General features: G+C 40.4%; 1 protein-coding gene across 1 annotated transcript in view; it reads right to left on the bottom strand.

The window, feature by feature from the left end:
- The window catches only part of LOC136874834 (neuronal acetylcholine receptor subunit non-alpha-3), a 66300-nt gene that overhangs the window by 29433 nt on the left and 15605 nt on the right, over positions 1-21262 (bottom strand). Inside the window, exons 4-5 of the mRNA XM_067148514.2 lie at positions 21092-21201; positions 5294-5507 (exon numbers count right to left, since the gene is read on the bottom strand). Of these exons, the coding sequence (XP_067004615.2) occupies positions 5294-5507; positions 21092-21201 (324 nt within the window). The remainder of the gene's footprint in view (positions 1-5293; positions 5508-21091; positions 21202-21262) is intronic.

Below are 21262 nucleotides of genomic sequence, written 5' to 3'. Positions count from 1 at the left end.
AGGAAATGTTGGCAACCATGGCTATGACAGCTGGTGAACCACACGTCTGAGTCCATAAGTACTCTGAGTTTTCACGCGAAACACATTAATTTACTTTTTAGAGATTTTCTGACATTTTAACATTACTATACGTGATTTTTCCGCTCTATTGACTGATGTCCTTGACAAAGAGGTCATTTGATTACTGAATTTTCTAATGTTAATTTACTTCCTAAATTTCATCAATCATACATAGGCTACATCTTCATTATGGACCCTTATGCCTCTCAGCATTCAGTCTGCAAGCCTCTGTGAATTTACTAAACACCACCACAATCCTCTGTTTGTAACCTTTCTGAGGTCCCGTTTAGTTTTATATCTCTTATCTTTAAATCGTTAGAAAATGAGCCGAACCATCGTCGTCTTCGTCTCCCTCTACTTCTCTTACTTCCATAACAAATATCATTATTCTTCCAGATAACCTATTCTCCTCCATTGGCCTCACATTTCCCCAACACCCGAACCGATTTATGCCTATAGCTTCATTAATCGAGTTCATTCCTAAATTAGTGGTTATGTCTTCATTCCGAGTACATTCCTGCCACTATTCCCATTTGTTTGTACCAGCAATCATTCTCGCTACTTTCATGTCTTACTCGTAACTTATGAATAAGATATTCCGAGTCCACCCAGATTTAATTTCTCTGAAGCAAAGTTGGTCTGAAAACCGACTGGTGTAAAGATTGTTCCGTCCGGAAGCTGACTTCTTTCTCACAGAATAGTGTTGATCCCAACTGTGATCTCACTGCATTAGCTTTTCTGCACCTCGATTTAGTCTCACTTATCATACTATAGTGCCAACCTAGGAGAACACACATCCTAAATACTTGAAATTATCTACCGGTTGCAGCTTTGTATTCCCAACCTGACATTCAAATCTCTTAGATTTCTTGCCTACCGACATCAATTTAGTGTTGGAAAGGCTTATTTTCTTAACATACTCATTGCACCTGTTTTAGAGTTCCAAGATATTACACTGCAGTATTTCAGCACAATCTGCCATTAAGACTAAGTCCTCGACATAGGCCAAACTACATTTTCAACTAACTGAATCCCTCCCTGCCACTTTATACCTTTCAGCAGATGATCCGTATAAACTACGAAAAACAAACCCCTGTAGGTACGCTGAACTAAGAACTCGTTTTACAATAAATTTTCAGTGTATCCCAATTGTCAAAAAAATTACTTTGTTTGATTTTAATATTCTACCCGTAATTCCACCATACCCCAGTACGGCGAACATCTTTTCCGTCGGTGCTCTGTCATATGCCTTCTCTAGATCTACGAAACATAAATATAACTGCCTATTCATCTCGTAGCATTTTTCAATTTCCTGTTGCGTACTGAATATCTGATCTTGACAGCTCCTCGGTGGTCTGAAACCACACTGGTTTTTATCAAACTTACTCTCAACAACGACTGTAGACTCCCTTCCAAGTGCAGTGAATACCTTGCCTGGTGTACTGATCAATGAAATACTTCGATAGTTGTTGCAATCCTTCCTTTTCCCTTGATTATAGATACGTGCAATTACTGCTTTCATCCAATCAGAAGGTACCTTACTAACATTCCATACTAATCATATTACACTATGAAGCCATTTCATCCCCGCCTTCCCACTATATTTCACCATTCCAGGTCTAATTTCATCTATTCCTTCTGATTTATGACAATGGAGTTTATTTAACATCCCTTCCACTTCTTCAAGCGTAATTACACCAGCATCATTGCCCTCATCCCCATGAGCTCTGTTGTTCGTGATGTCAGCAAGAAGATTTCCTTTTACATTGAGAAGTTTTTCAAAATATTCCTGTCACCTCTCCAGTCATTCGCTGGGATCTATTATGAGTTCATCAGATTTACACAAAACATTATTATTTTCCTGTTCCCATCCCTTTGTAAGACTTTTTATTACTGCCCAGAAAGTTTTCCTTGCTGCTTGACCTAGCCTTTCTAGATTATTACCGCAACCTTCCCATGACTTCTTGGGTTCAGCAGCTATTTGCTTCGCTGTCTTTCTTTCATCTGCGTAAAATTCCCTGGCTGCATAAGTCTTTTGTTGTAGTCACTTCTGATACGCCTTCTTTAAACGTTTGCGAGCTGCTTTCACTTCATCATTCAGCCAAGATGTTCGCTTTTCCCCATCTTTACACGTAGTCGTTCCTAGACATTCCCTTGCTGTTTCTACTATAACGCACCCCTGTATGCCACCCATTCTCTTTCTTTATCCTGAACGTGGTTACTGTCCACTGTTTGGAACTTTTCACCTACCATATCCATGAACTTCTGTCTGATTTCCTCGGCCTGGAGATTTCCTGACTTATGCGTCAGCAGGCAGATTTCACTTTCTATATCATAGGCCTAGAGCTACAGTTCGTTACAGATCAGATCGTGGTCCATATCATCGAAATGTCCCCGGAAGACAACAATATTCGTATCGGATTTCCTGCATTCAATGTCGGTTAAGATAGTCTATTATAGATCTAGTGCCCCTCTCATATGTAGCGATGAATAGCCTTATGCTTGAAAAATGTATTCTTAACTGTCAATCCCTTACTAGCACAGAGGTTCAGTAAACGCTTCTTATTCCTATTACCTTCCATATCTTCCCCACAATTACCCATCACTTTCCCATATCCTTCAGTTATATTTCCAACTCTCGCATTGAAATCACCCATTAGCACTGTCCTATCCTCGCTATTGTCCCTGACTATTATGCCACTCAATGCTTCATAAAACTTGCCAACTTTCTCTTCATCTTCACCCTCACATTGTGAATAGACTGAAACAATTATCGTCTTAATTCCTACAACTGCCAAACCTATCCCCATCATTCGCTCATTTACGTGCCTAGCAGAAACTATGTTGCGTGCAATAGTATTCCTGATGAGCAGTCCTACCCCACACTCTGCTCTTTCTTTTCAACACCCGTTGAGGACACTTCATAATCCCCTATTTCTCCCTCGTTATATTTCCTTACCCGAATATCATTAACTCGTAAAACATCCAGATGTATCATCTTTGATGGCTCAGCCTGTTCTGTTTTCTTTCTTCCATAAGCCGCACTAATACTGGTAGCTCCCCATCGGATTCCATTTAGCTCGCCAAGGTGTTTCCAAGAAGTCCCTTATCAAATGGAAGTGGGTCTCCGTTTCTTCCATAGGTCCGATGCTTGCTTAAAACTTTATGAGCGTTCTAGGTGAAAATTCTGTGAAGCAGGATGCTACCCTACTTACACATAGTCGCAGTGAGGATCTCTCCTCTAACAGGTTAGGGACCATGGGTGGATTGCATGGTCCTAACTGCCTGAGCGCAAGGAGGTGTATGACTCAGAATATGTCCGAGGTACCAACTCCCATTCCATACCGACTGGTATCCCGACTCTCAGGACCACTTACTAGGACACACAGCTGTTGCCCATGTTTCAGGAACTAGGAAGTGACTGCAGTAATCCACACCATGTGGAAGAGAGAAATTTCATTCAAGTGAAATACATTTAGTGACTTAGTGTATTTAAACAGAATTAATTGTGACGTGAGTAACGACTTTGGTGAACGTCGTATGTATTTCGTACTATCATTCATTGTTATTTGTGATTTATTCACATTGCTATTAAATCATGGATATCAGAAGTTGACTTGGTGCAGTGTTCTTGTTTGAAAATGTTTAAACTTTGTTGGTAATTGTTTTTGTTGTATTTTAATGGTCCTTTTTCATCATTCGAATTCATTGGTAGAGACTTATTTCCAAATAAATAACTTAATTTTCCTTAAGAATAGGCTAACGAGGTTTTTCTTAACTACTCAAAGTGTTTAATACAGTGAAAAATAAGTAGGTAAATTACAATGTCTAAAAATTAGATCAAGTTATATCATGTTCCTCGATCTAATTTTGCAAGTAAAACACATTAATCATTAAGTCAGAGATATGTTTTGTTAAAACTTCGTTGTCTAAGAAGAACACAATTTCAACTGCACAGCACTATTCTAGATACTCTAACCATCCCAATGCTTAATTTGAGAGCATATGTTGGCATTGAAAAACTGTGAAATCTTTCAAACCCCTATTCTCAAATGTAAGATTATTGACTTAATGTGTTTCACCTATAAATCCACGGTACATAACACAATGACCAGTACCGGCATTTATGCATATGGCGGTCAGTGTGTTCAGCATCCACTCACACTCTGTCTATTCGATCTCTTAGGTACGGAACTGTCTTTGTCAACTCTTCACCTCAACGAGTTTTGAAGACGCTCCTACATTTGTAGTTTGTAGTACACGTTGTCTGATAAGCTCCACAATTCACTACAGTATCGTTTAGGTCAGCTGAATCAGATACATATATTAACATATCGGTATCCAGGGAGTTATTCCATAAACTAACAATTTTGTCAGACATTCAGATCTTACTTGGCAGTACGATAATTGAGACATTATCCATTTACGAACACTTCCTCTCCATGTATTATGAGGAGTAGATTTCTAAAATTTTGCCTCACATCCATTATTTTTATTTTTTATTTATTTTCTTTTGTACCCCTCTGTAACAATGGTCTCTGATGGACATAGGCCGCTACAGTCCACTGCTAAACTTAACAGATAATAGAGACACCGTTACATTGAAAATACCAAACAGGGACTTTGAGGAAGGAGCTTCAAATCATGCTGCATCACCAAAAGCTTCTATTATCCATTACTAAACAGCAAGCAACTAAATAAATTTGAACGATATTATCAGTGTGTTACTTTCACTATAACGTGATGTAAGAAGCAACTCAAATTTGATTAGTCAGTAGTGGATATATGCAGCTTCAATTCACTACCGACCTAGTTACACACAATACACACAGACGCATTGAAAATATCGAACAGACTTTTAAGTGAATCAGGTGCATCAAATCAAACTGAACCACGGAGTGCAAAATTCGAAAGACTTCTGATAAAAAACAGAATATCAGATGAACAATATTATCAGAGGGTCACCCTCCATAATTTAAGACAAGTCGAAACATAGCTTTGGTTATTCGGTGTGGACATACGCAGCTCCAGTTCACTGTTGAATTTCATAGAGTAGCTGATATTTGAAAAACCTCAACAGAGATTTTGGTGAAGCATTGAGATCCTTAAATCCCACTAGACCATGGCATACAATGTCGAAATATATTTGTTATTAAAAAGTTAATAACAAACATCTTAGTGTCGGATGTATGATATTAGCACAGAGTGACAGCATCCAAAGTAATGTACATACCCCATTGCCGTCGAGAGTAAGGTAAAGCTCCTTCCCACCATGTGTCCAGGACCCCATTTCCACGAGACATTTCTGGGTATCGAAAGGCCATCTCGCCAGATTCGGTGCACAGTACGCAGCGTAGGATGTAGGAGGGGCACAATTTATTTGTCCGTCATTATTTAGGTAACAAGTTGTACTGGGCATGCGATGGTACACACCACCAGTCTCCCCCCTGAAACAGGTAAGGAGTGTTGCATTAACAAAATAAAACTACATATTGAATTAAGTACAATGTGGACATAGTAAAATAATGATAACTTAAAACTAATTTGTTCATATATACGTTTATATGTATAGGTTTTATCAAGTTGTACTATAACCACTATGCTGTTCACACAATCTTCTACGTGGTAGCAAGGGAAAATTCACAGATGTAATCAAGCTAGCGAAGTGACAGGCTGTATTGTATTGTATTGTATTGTATTGTATTGTATTGTATTGTATTGTATTGTGAATGCTGAGCGAGTACAACAGTATTGGACGGTCATAGATCGGTGGCATGGGTGAGTGAAGTGTGTGCGTGCGGCAATCGAGAAGAGTCACCTGAAACAAACCGGGCTGCAGTTAACTCTGATGGTGGCAGCAGTAATGGTAATATTACTTGTAATATTAGGCATAGAAGAGCCTCCGTGGCTCAGACGGCAGCGCGTCGGCCTCTCACCGCTGGATACCGTGGTTCAAATTCCGGTCACTCCATGTCAGATTTGTGCTGGACAAAGCGGAGGCGGGACAGGTTTTTCTCCGGGTACTCTGGTTTTCCCTGTCATCCTTCAATCCAGCAACACTCTCCATTCTCATTTCATAACATCTATCAGTCATTAAATAATCACCTTGGGAGTGGTGGCCCCATTGTACTGATAGCCTATATATGATTCATTCATTACATCCCGGACCCGGTCAAAGACTGGAAAACAAGTTGTAGGTTTTCATTTTCAATAGGCGTAGAAATGAATCCTGGACCAGTAGGAATAATTGGCTGAGGAAATTAAAACAGTCAGAGATGCTTGTCAGGCTGAACAAACGAGAGAGCTAATCCGTGAGCAATATAAAGAAATGAAGGATGTAAAAGAGTGCGTAAGAGAAGAGCTAAGAATTATAAGGTTATGGAGAATTCTGATGAAGTAGAATCTCTAAAAGGCCAAAGTAAACGGATTAGAGAAAGATTTCAGACAACTCGTGTGACAGGAGAAAATTTTTAGCCAGGAAGCAAGTGAAAAAGTCTACGGTATAGCGGAGAATGAAAATGATTTAAACGATTTAATGAGTAAATTGTTGGACTTTATAAGATAAACCGTAGTGAAACGGACATTGATGACGTACACCGACTAATGAATGATGGAGAAGAGACCGATTAAAGTTCGTCTCGGCTCTAATGACTAATAACATTATATTGAATGCAAAGAACTCAAAAGGGTGAAAAAATACTTGTACAGGGAGACCATCGCGGAACAGAGAATCGTACGTTTCCACGTAGGGAAAGCTGTCGTGACCTACCTGTCCTGTGAGACGTTCTAGTATATTGGTCACCAGGCCGTTGGAGTTGAAGTATTACCTGTCCTGCCGAGCGTAAAGTAAGGAGGTAATTGTAGGTGTGACTCTGTCCCGCAACTCCCGAAATAAAAGACAGAATAACTCCACTCTCCTTTATTACCTAGGACTATTATGTCTAATATATACAACATATTTACAAGTTTGAATATGTCGATCTGAAGAGAGAGCTTGTTTCACGCCCCTAGCCTTCGGCTACGCGAAATATCCGAATTCTGCCCTGCGGCACCTATGTACAATTCTATTGAGACGAATAACTGCTCCAAAGAGCCTGGTCCTGAGAGTACGAATTACTGGTCGAGAGAGAGCCCCGCGCTATCTTGGCTTAGGGTTATATCTGCTCTCCTTGAAGCAAAGGTCGATCCCTTCCCACTACCTTAGGGGTTGGGTCTTATGGGCGTTACTTAGCTGCTCACCTTGTAGGTGGCGCCCTCAACTACTATTCTCAACTAATTGTCACAGTAGGTGCTGCTCTCTGAGCACTCCTGTCTCCGTCCTACTTTGCACTCTTATTTCCTTGTCTTTCTTAGCGCAACTGTACTGACTTTGTCTCCTTTGCCAGCGGGCGATACACAAGTAAACATCCGTTGTTGTCAACATGTTTTCGTAGGCGCATTGCCCAAGCTCTCTGCCTGACTAAGGCTCTGTAACTTACTGAAAGATTCCTTCTTCTTTCTAATTATTAAATCTGACTATAACCATACAATTATTCTGATACTACAAGGTGTCCTGTATTACTGGTTATTACTCTAATATTAGTTTATTTCCCTTGACACCTTGAGATCGAATCTCAGCTGCGAATCCCGACTGCCGTTCATCTGACAGTCCGTCGGTTCGAGCCCCTGGGGATGTCGGTACACGACAAAGCAAGGAATTCTGAAACTAAGACCTACATAGCATGTGACGGAAATTGGGCGCGAATATAGACTCTACAAAAGTAAATTAATAAGCAGATGCGTTCGTAGACTCAGGAAGTGCGTACGGAGCAAGGAATGTGCAAGGTAGCTACGAGTGATAATTTTGCTCGGAAAGCGCCAGTTGACAAGGGGGAACAACGCGCCACGGGGCCGGCAAAGGGAAAAGAACAAACAGCTGAACTTACAGGAGCGGCCAACGTCCGAGCAGCTGACCGTCGGCTCGACTCAGTTCCAGAGTCGAGTGGAGGAGCGGAGAGCAGAGAAAGAAACAGAGGCGAGAGTTAAGAATAAGATTTTAAAGGACTTTTGGTCCAGAAAGTGTAAAGCATAGGAGGACAATATGGACTAAGAAATTATTTGTTCACCGGAAGGCAATATCATACTAGTAGAGAAAGGAGACTAGGATGTGTGAATATAGGGGGATTTTTGAACAAGATAGGAAACACACAGGTGAAACATTTAATGGCCGAATTGGACATTTTTACCTTTGTTGAGAGTTGGACTGCACCAGCATATAAAGTTAATGCAGACGGTTTTAAAATACACAACAAGACAAGAGATAGTAAAGTTCGTGTAATATTAACCTTAATAAGGAGACAACTGAACTCATAGAAACAGAAGTAGAAGACATACTTTGGGTAAAAATAAAAGCAAGGGATAAATAGGTTTTATCTTGGTTTTGTCTACAGCCCCATTGAAGGTGATTCATTTGCAAATAAAGAGGTTTCCACGAGTTGACACCAGAAATAAACAAATTAAAAAAGTGTATGGAGATGTATATAATGTGCTGAAGGGCGAATTCTGTGCGAGTATTGCAGACCGAAATCCAGTGTATTGTAAAGAAGCAGCGCAAAGAGTAGGTAAAAATGGAACAAACAAGACGAGGAGTTAATAAGCACAGAAAAAATTATTGGAACTATGTGGTACTGAAGAATTGTGTCATCTGAATGGGTGGAGATGAAAGGTGTGAATTGATATACGTAACAGAAAGAGGACGAAGTGTGATAGGTTTAGTACGGTGTCATGGGAGGCATTACCACTCATCAGAAAGGTAACAGTTAAAGGGTGGGCCGAATCGCATCACTTTTTTTTTGCTATTAGCTTTACGTCACACCGACACAGATGGGTCTTACGGCGACGATGGGACAGGAAAGGGCTAGGACCCGGAAGGAAGCGGCCGTGGCCTTAAGTAAGGTTCATCCCCAGCATTTGCCTGGTGTGAAAATGGGAAACCACGGAAAACCATCTTCAGGGCTGCCGACAGTGGGGTACGAACCCACTATCTCCCGAATACTGGATACTGGCCGCACTTAAGCGACTCCAGCTATTGAGCTCGGTGAATCGCATCACTTATCACTAATTAATTAATCTGATGAGTGTGGAAGAGAGTAGTGTAACTTGTTATCATGGAAATGTCCGGCTCCGTAGCTAATTGGTCAGCGGACTGGCCTTTGGCCCAGGGTATCCCGGGTTCGATTCCTGGCCGGATAGTGGATTTTAACTTTAATTAGTTAGTTCATCTGTCTCTGGGGCTGGATATTTGTGATGTATTTAGCATTGGATATCATCTGAAGTAGGGAACCATCCTCACAGACATGCAGTTGCCCATAGTCCCTCTACTCGAAAAATGCCTACAGCAGGCCTCTCTGGAGGCCGTACGCCATTATTATCATGGTGATATTGATAGAAGATTAGCATCCAAATATAGATGGCGAGAAGACTTCAGGAAAGACTTCAAAAATAATTTTAAAGCGAGAAATTTCGAAATTATGAAATGTTGAAGCTAGGGGTAGTAGGACCTGCAATTGAAAATAACCAAATAGATGCGACAATAGAGCTTATAGCAAATACTACATTGATATCAGGACAGAATATGCATGTGAAGGGGATACAAATGCCAATAAATAGTATGCGGTACAATGAAGAATGTAGAAAGAAAAGGACGGAAGTAACGAAAGCATTAAAATACTGTAGGAAGTGAGGGTGTCTTGAAACAAGAATTGCATTTTGTATTAAAGGAAAAGGGTATAGAGAACTATTGGTACAAATTACTTATCGCAGACGAATATAAATCTAAACCGTGACTCTACAAATAAAGACAGTAAGAAAGCGTGGAATAGAATAAACCAAGTCTGTAGGAAAAGGAAAAGCACAACGCAGGTAAATATTACTCATGTTGAACGGGTCGAACATTTCAGACGGCTACTAAATGGAAAGGGTAGTTGGAAACTTAATATAGAAAGGAGTCGGATTTTGAGGGGACTGGAGTGCATCCTGCCTACTTTAAAGCAAAGCAAAGCAAAGCAAAGCAAAGCCATCTCCGTACAGGCCATGAAGGCCCTTGGAGGAGTGGAAGATAAAGGCTTCCACCATTCGTAACCTCGGCACTTGATGGGGTAGAGTGGTTAGCTCTACGCCCGGCTGCTTTTGCCCCCAGGAATTAACCTGGTACTCATTTTTGGTGTAGGCTGAGTGAACCTCGGGGCCATATGCACCTCCGGAAGTGAAAATCTCGTTTCTTAAATTTTACGACTTCCTGACGGGGATTCGAACCCACAAGTGGGAGCAGTTTCAGATATCAAAAACAAATTTTGGAAGGAAGTAGGTAAGAAAAGCTTCATCCTCGAAAGCAGAATGAAAATGTTCAATAAGATATTAGAAGAAGCGAGAGTACCAAGATCGTCCCAGGAGGTAATAATTTGAACTATTAAAAGAAACGCGGTCAGATATCAAATCCAAATAGTTATACAGGAATAACGTTACTAGATTAACTAAGTGATATTCAGGAATATTGGAAAAGAGACTTAAGAACTGGGCAGAGGGGTGCTCGGTCCAGTCGAGACCAATCAGAATTTAGAAAGGGAGTAAGGACAAGTGATAATATAATGGTTGTTAATACAATTATGGATAAATACGCGTACATGAAGAAGAAAAGATGCAAATTTTACATCGAGGCAATCGATTTAGAGAAAGATTTTAATTCAGTGAGTAGACGGGCTGTCGTATATAAGTTATATCAAAATACTAACGAAGGTGATATGTGAGATTGAAAAATCATATTCAAAATGTAAACGTTCTGTTGAAGTGAAATATGGGATAGAAGCGGGAGAGATATTTTCAACTGGGTCTTAAACAGGGTTGCAAATTGTCACCAATATCATTCTTATTATTTATTAATGATATCTTCCAATCGAAAGGTTTTGAGAAAAGAGCTCTATGTCTCAGGAACCAAGATATTCCGGATCTGATCTTCGCGGACGATAACCTTTTAACCACATTATTACCTGTCAAGATGAACAAGAGTACTAATGAGATAGTAAATTATTGTGAAGAGTGGAATATACTAATTAATTCACAGAAAACCAGAGTGGTGGATGGGTAAGACAGAACTTGTTAAAAAATTCGAATACCTAAGGATAATTATGAGCAGTAATGGCAGATGGACAGAAAATGAAGGGAGCAACTGCTCCGGCTATTCTAAAAATACTGGATAGAAAGATATCCAGCCAAACATCAAATATGCAATTCAGAAAAATATATTTAATTCAATAGTTACAACGAAGTTATCGTATGGAGCAGTAATTTGGGCAGCAGATGATGGAATTGCAGCATTAGATAGAGTCATAAGCAAATTTGTCAAAATAATAATGGGGTTACCAAGATATATTGCAAACAGTGGAGTAGAATGATATGTGAAGGCGTGCGCATACGGCAGATGTTAAAGAAATAGTTAAATATTGGTTGAGACTAAATACGGGGGCAGGGGGAGAAATTCTAAGGATAGTTTGCCAGCACCAAACGAAACATCAAAATGAGAGTGGATGGGGTAAAGGAACTCCTGGATGACATAAGAATGGGGTACCACTGAGAAAGAAATTTACCAAAGTATGATGTGGAGTCCGAATAGTGAAGCGCATTGAAAGACAAGTAATGAGGACATAATGTAATAGCAAGAGAACTGAATTTTGTAAAATAATAAAAAATATCGCAGTGAGGGACAGAAATATTAACAACACGGGAACTGAGAGGAATAATTTGTTGGCTGATGAGAGTATGTACAAAAAAAGCCATGACAAAAAATGAGGAAATGCGATGCATTTTATGTAATAAGATAGGGAAAAATATAGGAATGAGGTAGGTAAAAATGAAAATGAATCTGATCTTTACACTTTTGTTAAGTTATTAAACAGGGAATGGAAGACACCAGAGCGAACAGTAGAACTAACGAAATGTAATAAAAGGAATATGGGAAAAGAAATCTAATGAAGATAAAAACAGGGAAGGTATGTAATTAGTAGTAAGGAATTTGCATGTGAAGGTACTCTATGACTTATTTAAAGTATAGGAAGATAACTTTCTTTTATAATTGGCATCGACACAGATAGGTCTTATGGTGACGATGGGATAGGAAAGGGCTAGGAGTGTGAAGGAAGTGGCCATGGCTTTAATTGAGGTATGAAAATGGGGAAACAACGGAAAACTATCTTTAGGGCTGCCGACAGTGGGGTTCGAACTCACTATCTCCCCAATGCACGATTACAGCTGCTCGGTAGAAAGTATATCGGATTCTAAGTTTATCTAATCATTAATTAAAAATACGTCCAGAAAATATTTATGGGATATACTGTATTTTAGTAAGTATACATAAATAATTTTGTAACACATTCTTAGTTGGGATATCTTTAATATTGTGTATTATAACAACTAACTGCGTCTGTGTTGTATACAAGGAACTTGGTATACAAGGCACAACATAAAAGTTTATTGCTTCAACACATTTATACAATGTGTACATGAAATAGAACGAAAGTTTTCTTGAAGCTTGTTGAGTTGCACACGTTTAATGTTAATATAAGGTAGTAGGCTGAGGGCCTGAATAATATTTACAAATAACAGAGAAATAACAGTGTGTCATTACCCAGCTTGGAAACATACAGTTGTGAATGGGACAATTAATTAACTAGTATTAATTAATTAATTAATTATTAACTTATATCGTGTTCAAAATATTAGTTAATTAATTATTAATTAACTTCTATCGTGTTAAATTTGTTCAATACGTCTTAATTCTCGTCTCCGATTAGGACCATTTTATAAGTGTAATAATTCTGTAAGTTCGTGGTCATTTCCGGAAGTGACATCTGCAGTGTCTTAAATACGAGAGAACTGGCAAGATTGCTCCCATAGAGAAAACAGGAATTACTGTCAACAGTAATTCAACATCACCAAATAACCCTTCATCAGGGAAAGAAGAATTGTGCGGAACATGCAAAAACGTATTTGATAAGGATTGTGACGCAATTGAATGCGAAGGACCATGTAGCTCATGGTACCACAAAACCTGCCCGAAACTTACAAACGGAGAATTCGACATAATGAAGAAATCCAAATGTAAACTCACTTGGCTCTGCGACTCATGCAAACCAAAAATTTTAAAGCCTAAAGAAAGAAATGACCTGAAGGAACTAAACGAGAAAGTGGAAAATATCATCAACTTTCTGGCAAACGACATGAATATCATGATCACGAAAACAGTCGAGAAGGCGCTCCAACTCGAAGAAAGGCCAACAGTGATCAAAGAATCCAATAAGAGGTAGGCTCACCCAGTGCCCCAACAGACGCAAACCTCTGAAACATCACAACAGGAAAAATCACAAGAAATTGATGGCAACGAAATACCAACATCTCGCCCAGAACAAGAAGCCGGACCGGAGAGCAGAAACGGGACATACGCAATTGCTGCCAGAAGCCCACAAAAACCTAGAGAACCCCAGAAAACAGTAGGAACACAGGAACCAGTAGAAGGAGAACTACAAGCAGGCCCTCGATATGCATGGCTGTACATTGGGAAACTACACCGTGAAGCCACGAAAGAAAAAAATTGAAAGGCATTTACAAAAACAAGGCGTTACCGAAATGAAAGAGTGCGTGGAGCTGTCAACAGTTGGCCATCTAAAGGCCTTTCGTCTAGGAATACCAATAGAAGAGCTAGAAAAAGCGACCGATGCAAACTTCTGGCCAAGAGGAGTTACGGTCAGACGTTTTCGTTTTCGTCGGTCCACAGGAGCAAGACTTGACTAGAAAGACCTCAACCCAAACGAACCAACAAGACAAAGATACACTAAAACTACTCCTATGGAACGTATAAGGCCTAAAGAATCTAAAAGCAACAACCCGTACCTACTTTTGGAACGATTTCGACGCAGTAATAAGCACTGAAACTTTCCTCTTAGAGCCCATCGACGAACCCCTCTTCTACAGTACACATGCACTGGCCAAAACAAAAGAACGCGGTAGACCAGAAGGAGGCGTAACCGTCATGTATAACAACACCATAGGAAAACTCAAAGCAAAACACACAGAAGAAAACACAGTCATCATAAAAGCTGACAGACTAACTGTCATAGGACTCTACACAAGTCCAGCGCAAACAGTCAACGATACAGTAGAACAGATAATTAATGCAATCTCAATGACAAGGGAAGAAGAAAATGTTATTCTGGGAGGAGACCTAAACTGTAGATTGGACAAGCCTGACCAAAAAACAGCTCTGGTTTTGGAATTACTACAGGAAGAAGGGTTCACACTGGTCAATAAAAAGGAAGAAAAGACATACCTTGCGCCTAACGGATCCAGTACAATAGACCTGGTCTTCTACAGAGGAAAACACATTAAAATAAAATCACAAGAAGTGCTGGAACGATCAACAGTCGCCCCACTGAAAAAACACCAGTCTGCACCATATTTGCTATATCAGGAGCGTCCGCATTGCCGAAAACCTCCCATACACAGAAGATCTCAAGGAAACTGAGCAATGACGCATTAGAAAAGAGAAAGGAACTCCTAGGAAATGTTCCAAGCCTAATAGAAGAAGGACTGCTCCATTCTGTTGTATATACATAGTGCACAATTATTGAAGAAAACAAGAATAGCACAGCCCTGGTTTGACGCAGAATGCTACCGCACCAGAAAAGAAGCCCTACACCTCCTCCACAGAACGAAACATACAAACACATCAGACAACCTGAACGCATATGCACAAAAGAGGAAAGAATACAAGAAGATAAACGTGCTCAAAATAGCAAATCACACAGAAGCAGATGCACAAAGACAAGCAGAAGAAGCCCTAAAGGACCCCTTTATAGCGATCAAGAAGAAAAGCAGAGCAGGAGTGGCAGGAATCCCGATGAATGTTTGGGAGCAGCACTTCATTAAGCTTTACAACAGGAACAAGCATACGAAACCGAAGAGACATACACCATAGAATCAGAACCAATAACCGAGGACGAAGTAAGGAAAGCCATCCTAGAATCTAAAAAAGGAAAAGCAGCAGGACCAGACGAGGTGTTCAATGAAAACCTCATAGAAACTCTTGAACAACTCGCCAAGCTGTGGACGATGTTGTTTAACAAATGCCTCACGTCAGGAAAAATACCAGAGGATTGGAGAAAGTCGAACATCATCTTGTTATACAAGGGCAAAGGTGACATAGAGGACCTCAACGCAAACAGAGGAATTGCACTTGAGAACAATATCTTCAAAATATTCTCCAAAATCCTGACAAACAGACTCTACTCACTAACAGACGCCTTAATGCCGGAAACACAGTTCGGATTCAGGAAGGGAAGAGGAACCTTTCACGCAGTTGCTAACCTCCTAGAAGATATATATGACGCACTAAGACATCCGTCGAGGAAATTCTACACAGTCTTCGTAGATTTCACGAAAGCATTTGACCTGCTGAACAGACAAATACTCATGAAGAAACTCGAAAGTATGATAGGAAAGGATATTCCAACAACAGCTGCTATCAAAACCCTGCTCACCTACAACAAAATCACAATCAAAGATGGAGTGACGACCTCAGAAAACATAGTACAGACCAACGGCGTTTTACAAGGAGACCCGATTAGCCGAACCCTGTTCAACATCGTTATGTCAGACGTCACAGACATCCTACAAAAGGACTCAGTGAAAATGTACCTATACGCAGATGACATCGTATTACGCTCGCACGACAGGGAGGCCCTGCAAGACACTGTAGACCGGCTACAGGAATGGGTCGAAAACAACCAACTCCAGCTGAATACCAACAAGACAGTGCAAATGATCTTCAGGAGGGGAGGAAGAACCTCTGCACAAGACAAAATATACTACGGAGCGGAAGAATTAAATATCGTAAACTCCTTCAAGTACCTAGGCATCACCCTACAACCATCGGGAACATCCTACAAAATTCACATAAGGGAGAGGACAGCCGCCGCAATAAAAGCCATTTACGACATAAAAAATCTGACAAGACTAGCACTAGACACTGCATTAACACTTTTCTATGCAAAGATAATGCCTATTCTGTCCTATGGCATTGGGCTCATATGGAACAACCTGACAACTAGAGACCTTTCGACCTTCAGTGTGTGAAAGTAAGATACCTAAAGAGAACTTTGGGGATATCAAAATACGCCCCTTCGAGACTGGCATACGAACTTGCAAAGACGTGCTTCCTCATAGAAGACTTGAGGTTTAGGCAACAGCTGCCAGCGACGAAACAAGAGAGCGGACATCTGGCCCGAATTCTGCGCAACAGATGCGATGCTAGATCGGAACTGGACGGTACCAAACAAGAATTTGCGAAGCGCCATAACTAGGCTCGCGGTGCACGGTTTCCACCACAAGCTATGCACAAGAAACAGTTTCCACGAACCCTCACCAGAGTGTGTATGCAGCCTCTGCGGGAAGGCCTGTAAACGCTACCACTTCAGCGAGTGCCACAAGCGCACTAAATCACTAATGGAATATAGCAAAGAACAATGAACCTTAACTCTCTGCACGTTTGTGCGCTTTTCTTCTTAATAAAATAATAATATTTACAAATTGAGATTCCTATATACATTCAATCTTGTCTTGATGAGGCAGTCTGTTCAAATGAGAGAATGTTCTTGATAGTCGAAAACTATCGGTCATGTATAATAACAAGTGGAACTTATAGAGAGAGTTCGTATTAGCAGAATGCTAACAGGAGGTGCAAGGAACTTGCGTCTAGTGTTCATATATAGCAGAATGCTATGATTGGAGTCGGAGCACTGTAGGGGACTTGAGTGAGTAGCAGAATGTTTGGATGGGTGCTCGACGTGGCTACGGGATGCAGGATGAATGAGGCAATGTCCAGAGATGAAACCTCATGGCCAGGAATCAGTCCACCTGTTCAGAACACATTTTTAAGAGGGTACCTCCGTGTCTGACTTGCGGTGTAGTCTGGTCGTTGGACACTGTAGGAGTCCTGGAGAGGCGAGAAACGTTGCTCCTTTTATAGCGCAGGTTGACGTCACAGACGATCACGTCAGCGCACTGCAGTCTGCCTCGTGGTCTCTGGAAACATCCATGTGTCGGGCGGGCTGCGGAGATTGTAGGCGCGGAGGACACACACAACAGTCTGTAATACTCTCGCCAGTCGGTAGTCATCCGTGACCGGGAGAGAAGAGTATTCTACTCATTCATTCTAGGGTAATATTCTCCATATAGAAAACACTTGCATGCGTCATTTGGGATGCGATAGCGAGTTGTTGTGCAGATGTTATGTTTTCTAATCTTATTATGTTTGCTTCAGATAGTTCGTGTCAGATTAATCGAACGTCGTGGTGCTACACTCAGCTTGGAGGGTGTCATTGCTTGCCTAGTGTTGAAAGAACTGATGCATACCCATTCTCGGAGAATGTCGAATGCTATATGTAGATTAGTGTAGTCCGTGGATAGCATTGTCATGTCGTTCATTAGAAGTTTCACATTCAAAGTGTTAACAGTGTGCAAGAAGTCTGCTGTTGTTAGGCTGAAGAGTAAGGGCTCACGAGGTGCCCGTGAAGGACTCCTTTCGTATACCTAATTGGCTGTCTCATTAATGTGCCGTCGATCCTTTATGGACAACACTCTCTATAATTCCTTTATTTCTGATGTTCATCTTCAATCAATCAATCAATCAATCAATCAATCAATCAATCAATCAATCAATCAATCAATCAATCAATCAATCAATCAATCAATCAATCAATCAATCAATGGCCACTGATCTGAATTTATGACTGTCACCCAGATAGAGAGCCGTTATCAGTTGTTTACCTAGGATTTTCTTAGATGATTTCAAAGGAGTTGAAAGTTGAAAGTTGATCGAACATTCCACTTAACAAATTATTATCCCTAATTGCTCTTTCTATAAACAAATGTCTGCCCCAATTTTATCAGTACCCGGCGTTGCCCGAATAGCTTTTGAATGTTTACATTTAAGATTTGTATTAAAAGTTATGTGTGAAGTGAATTTTTATAGAATTCCTTTTTGTCATGTTGTTTGATATTTTACGATCTATTGTGCATTTTTAGAGTTATTTAGATTGTTTGATTTCAAAATTTAGATTATTTAATTTTCGAGTAAAACTTCGTCCTTATGGAAGCTCGAATTGACTGGGAAGTATTTGATCCTGTAAAAAAAAAAAAAAAAAAAAGTGATAATTATATGCATTTATGCGCCGAAGTATGGATATGATGTGCACGATTTCAACTGTGTCATTGACACTGTCACCATCAGCCTTGTGGCCCTAAAAGAAGTGGATTCAATACTAATCTCGGTTAATTTAGACCATTTACTTTTAAGACCATGTCAGCCCCACGTCTCAATGGAGGCTAAATGTATCCAGAGCTTCACGGTTCATCTCAGCGACACATAAACAATGGATTCGACATTAATATAGGTTATTTTCTATTAGTTTTCATGTCAACCCCTGCCACACCTCACCCCTAGCGGGGGTTGGTATGTTTCATCTTCAAAGTATTTTTTCAGATGGTAATTCATATGTGTACAGAGTTTCCTTGAGAACTATTCTTGAATATACCCACATACATCCATAATCTCGGTCATTTTCACACTTTCTCAACCTCAGTTCTGACTGCGGCTGAAGTACGACATAACCAACAACCAAAGTGTCACAGTTCAACTCAGCGACCTCGTAAAAATGGATTCGACATTAATAACAGTGGTTTTCGTTTATTTTTATATTTCTTCCCCTCCCCTAGCAGGTGTTTTCCTCCCAACAGCATTTTTTCAGATAGTAAGTCATGTGTGTCCCAAGTACGTTGATAGCTATTCTGGAACATACAAACATACATCCATAATCACGGTAATTTTTACATTAATTTTCACCCTTCTCAACCTCCATTCTGATTGCGGCTGAAGCATGACTTAACCAGCAACCAGAGTGCAGGTGTTCAACTCAGCGACCTTGTAAACAATGTACGAGTATTCAATATAGATATCAGTTGTTTTCTATTTTTATATTTCACTCCCTCCCCGGGGAGTGCCAAGGGTGGTTTCCTCCAACAGTATATTTACCAGATAGTAAGTCATACTTGTATCAGTTTTGGTTGATAGCTGCGCTGGAACATACATACGTCCTTCATCTCGGTCATTTTGGGCAATTTATTTTTTACCCTTTCTCAACTCATATTCCATACGGGGGCTGAACTTTGACTTTAAAAAACATCCGGAGTGTCACTATTCATCTCAGCGACCCCGAAAACTATGGATTGGATACTATTTCCGATTATTTTAATATCTTACCCTCTCGCCCACCCCCTAAGAGTTCTACGGGTATCTTACCTCCACGCAGGTAGTCTCCTGATTGTAAGTCATAAGTGTACCAAGTTTCAAATCGCTCCAGTAGTCCTGAAAACTATGGATTCGACATTATTATTGGTCGTTTTTAGTTATATTTATATTTCACCCCCTCTCCTGTCCGGCTCCATGGCTAAGTGGTTAGCGTGCCAGCCTTCGGTCACAGGGGTTCCGGGTTCTATTTCCGGCAGGGTCGGGTCCCCTGGCATGAGGACTGGACGCATGTTCATTTCATCCTCATCACGAAAGGCAGGTCACCTGCGGGAGTCATATCAAAAGACCTACACCAGGCCTCTCCGGAGGCAGCACGGTATTTCATTTACCCCTCCCCTAGGGTTTTAGGGGTGTCTTTCCCCCACAGCATTTTTCATATATAGATATTTGCACCAAATTTAGTGGACAGCTATGCTGGAAAATACACACATACGTCCATATTCTCGGTCATTTTGGTAATTTTATTTTTTCACCCTTTCTCACACACGATGCCAAAGGGGACTGAACTTGCACATAAAATATTCAGGGTGTCACTCTTCATCTCTGCGAGCCCGATAACTGTGGATATGACACTATTTTCGTATATTTTTATATCTTACCCCCTCAGCCCCACTATTCTACGGGTGCCTTACCCCCCACGCTGTTAGTACTCTGATAGTCATACTTGTATGTATACCAAGTTTGGTTGAAATCGCTCCAGTAGTCTTTAAAACTATAGATTCGTTATATTTATATTTCAACACCTCCCTTGGAGATTCTAGGGGTGTCTTGCCCAACAGTATTTTTCACAGATAGCAAGTAATATTTTTACCAAATTTAGCTGACAGCTATGCTGGGAAATACACACATACATCCATAATCTCGGTCATTTTGGTCATTTTATTTTTTCACACCTCACCCCCTATGCCAAAGGGGGATGGACTTATAAAAAATCCGGAGTGTTACTATTCATCTCAGCGACCCCGAAAACTACGTATAGATTCGACACTATTTTCGAGTATTCTTATAACTCACACCCGCTTCACCCCCTACCCAAAAGAGGGCAGAACTTGGACTTTTAAAAAAAAGCCGGAGTGTCACTATTCATTTCAGTGACACTAAAAGCTGTGGATTCGACACTATTGTCGATGATTTTTATACCTAAACCCCCCTGACCTCCACCTCTAAGGGTGCTAGCGATGGCTTACCCCACAGTGCTCGTCTACAGATAGTAAGTCATAAGTGTACCAAATTTGGTTGAAATTGCTCCAGTGATTTAGGAGATGTGTCATTTACACATATACGTACATTTTTATATATAGATGGATTACGATATTATTTACTTTTTACTCTCCATACAAGCGCATTCGTCTACTAAATTCATTCCACGCCACTGACAGCTCAGAACATACCGCTTAGTTATTCAGCTCGGCTCCATACTCCCAAGTCTTCCCAGTCCAAAAATTGTAACATTTCCGTAACACTTCTCTTTTGTCTGAAATCCACTAGACTTAATACGCATAGAAGAAGATATACTTGAGATAGATTTACAGTACTACGCCTTCCTACTACTTCTTCCTTCTAAAAACAACTTACTAATGCATGAAAGGTTTAAGGAATTCGTCCTTGCACATAACACAAATCTTAGAAATGACTCACATGCTGTACATGGAGACATCAGGTACCCATACGTCGTCACTTTCGATTCGAAGGTCTGCTATTCCACTGTTCGAGTCAGGATTCCATGTAAGAAGGGCGTCTTTCCATTCCTGTAACAACCAATAAGATTTGTTTCAATCTAGGTGTAAGGCGTATAGAAATTGCCTTAGA

The sequence above is a fragment of the Anabrus simplex genome, chromosome 5 (genome assembly GCF_040414725.1).
Source record: "Anabrus simplex isolate iqAnaSimp1 chromosome 5, ASM4041472v1, whole genome shotgun sequence".
Classification (NCBI taxonomy): domain Eukaryota; kingdom Metazoa; phylum Arthropoda; class Insecta; order Orthoptera; family Tettigoniidae; genus Anabrus; species Anabrus simplex.
This window is presented reverse-complemented; position numbering and strand designations above follow the sequence as displayed.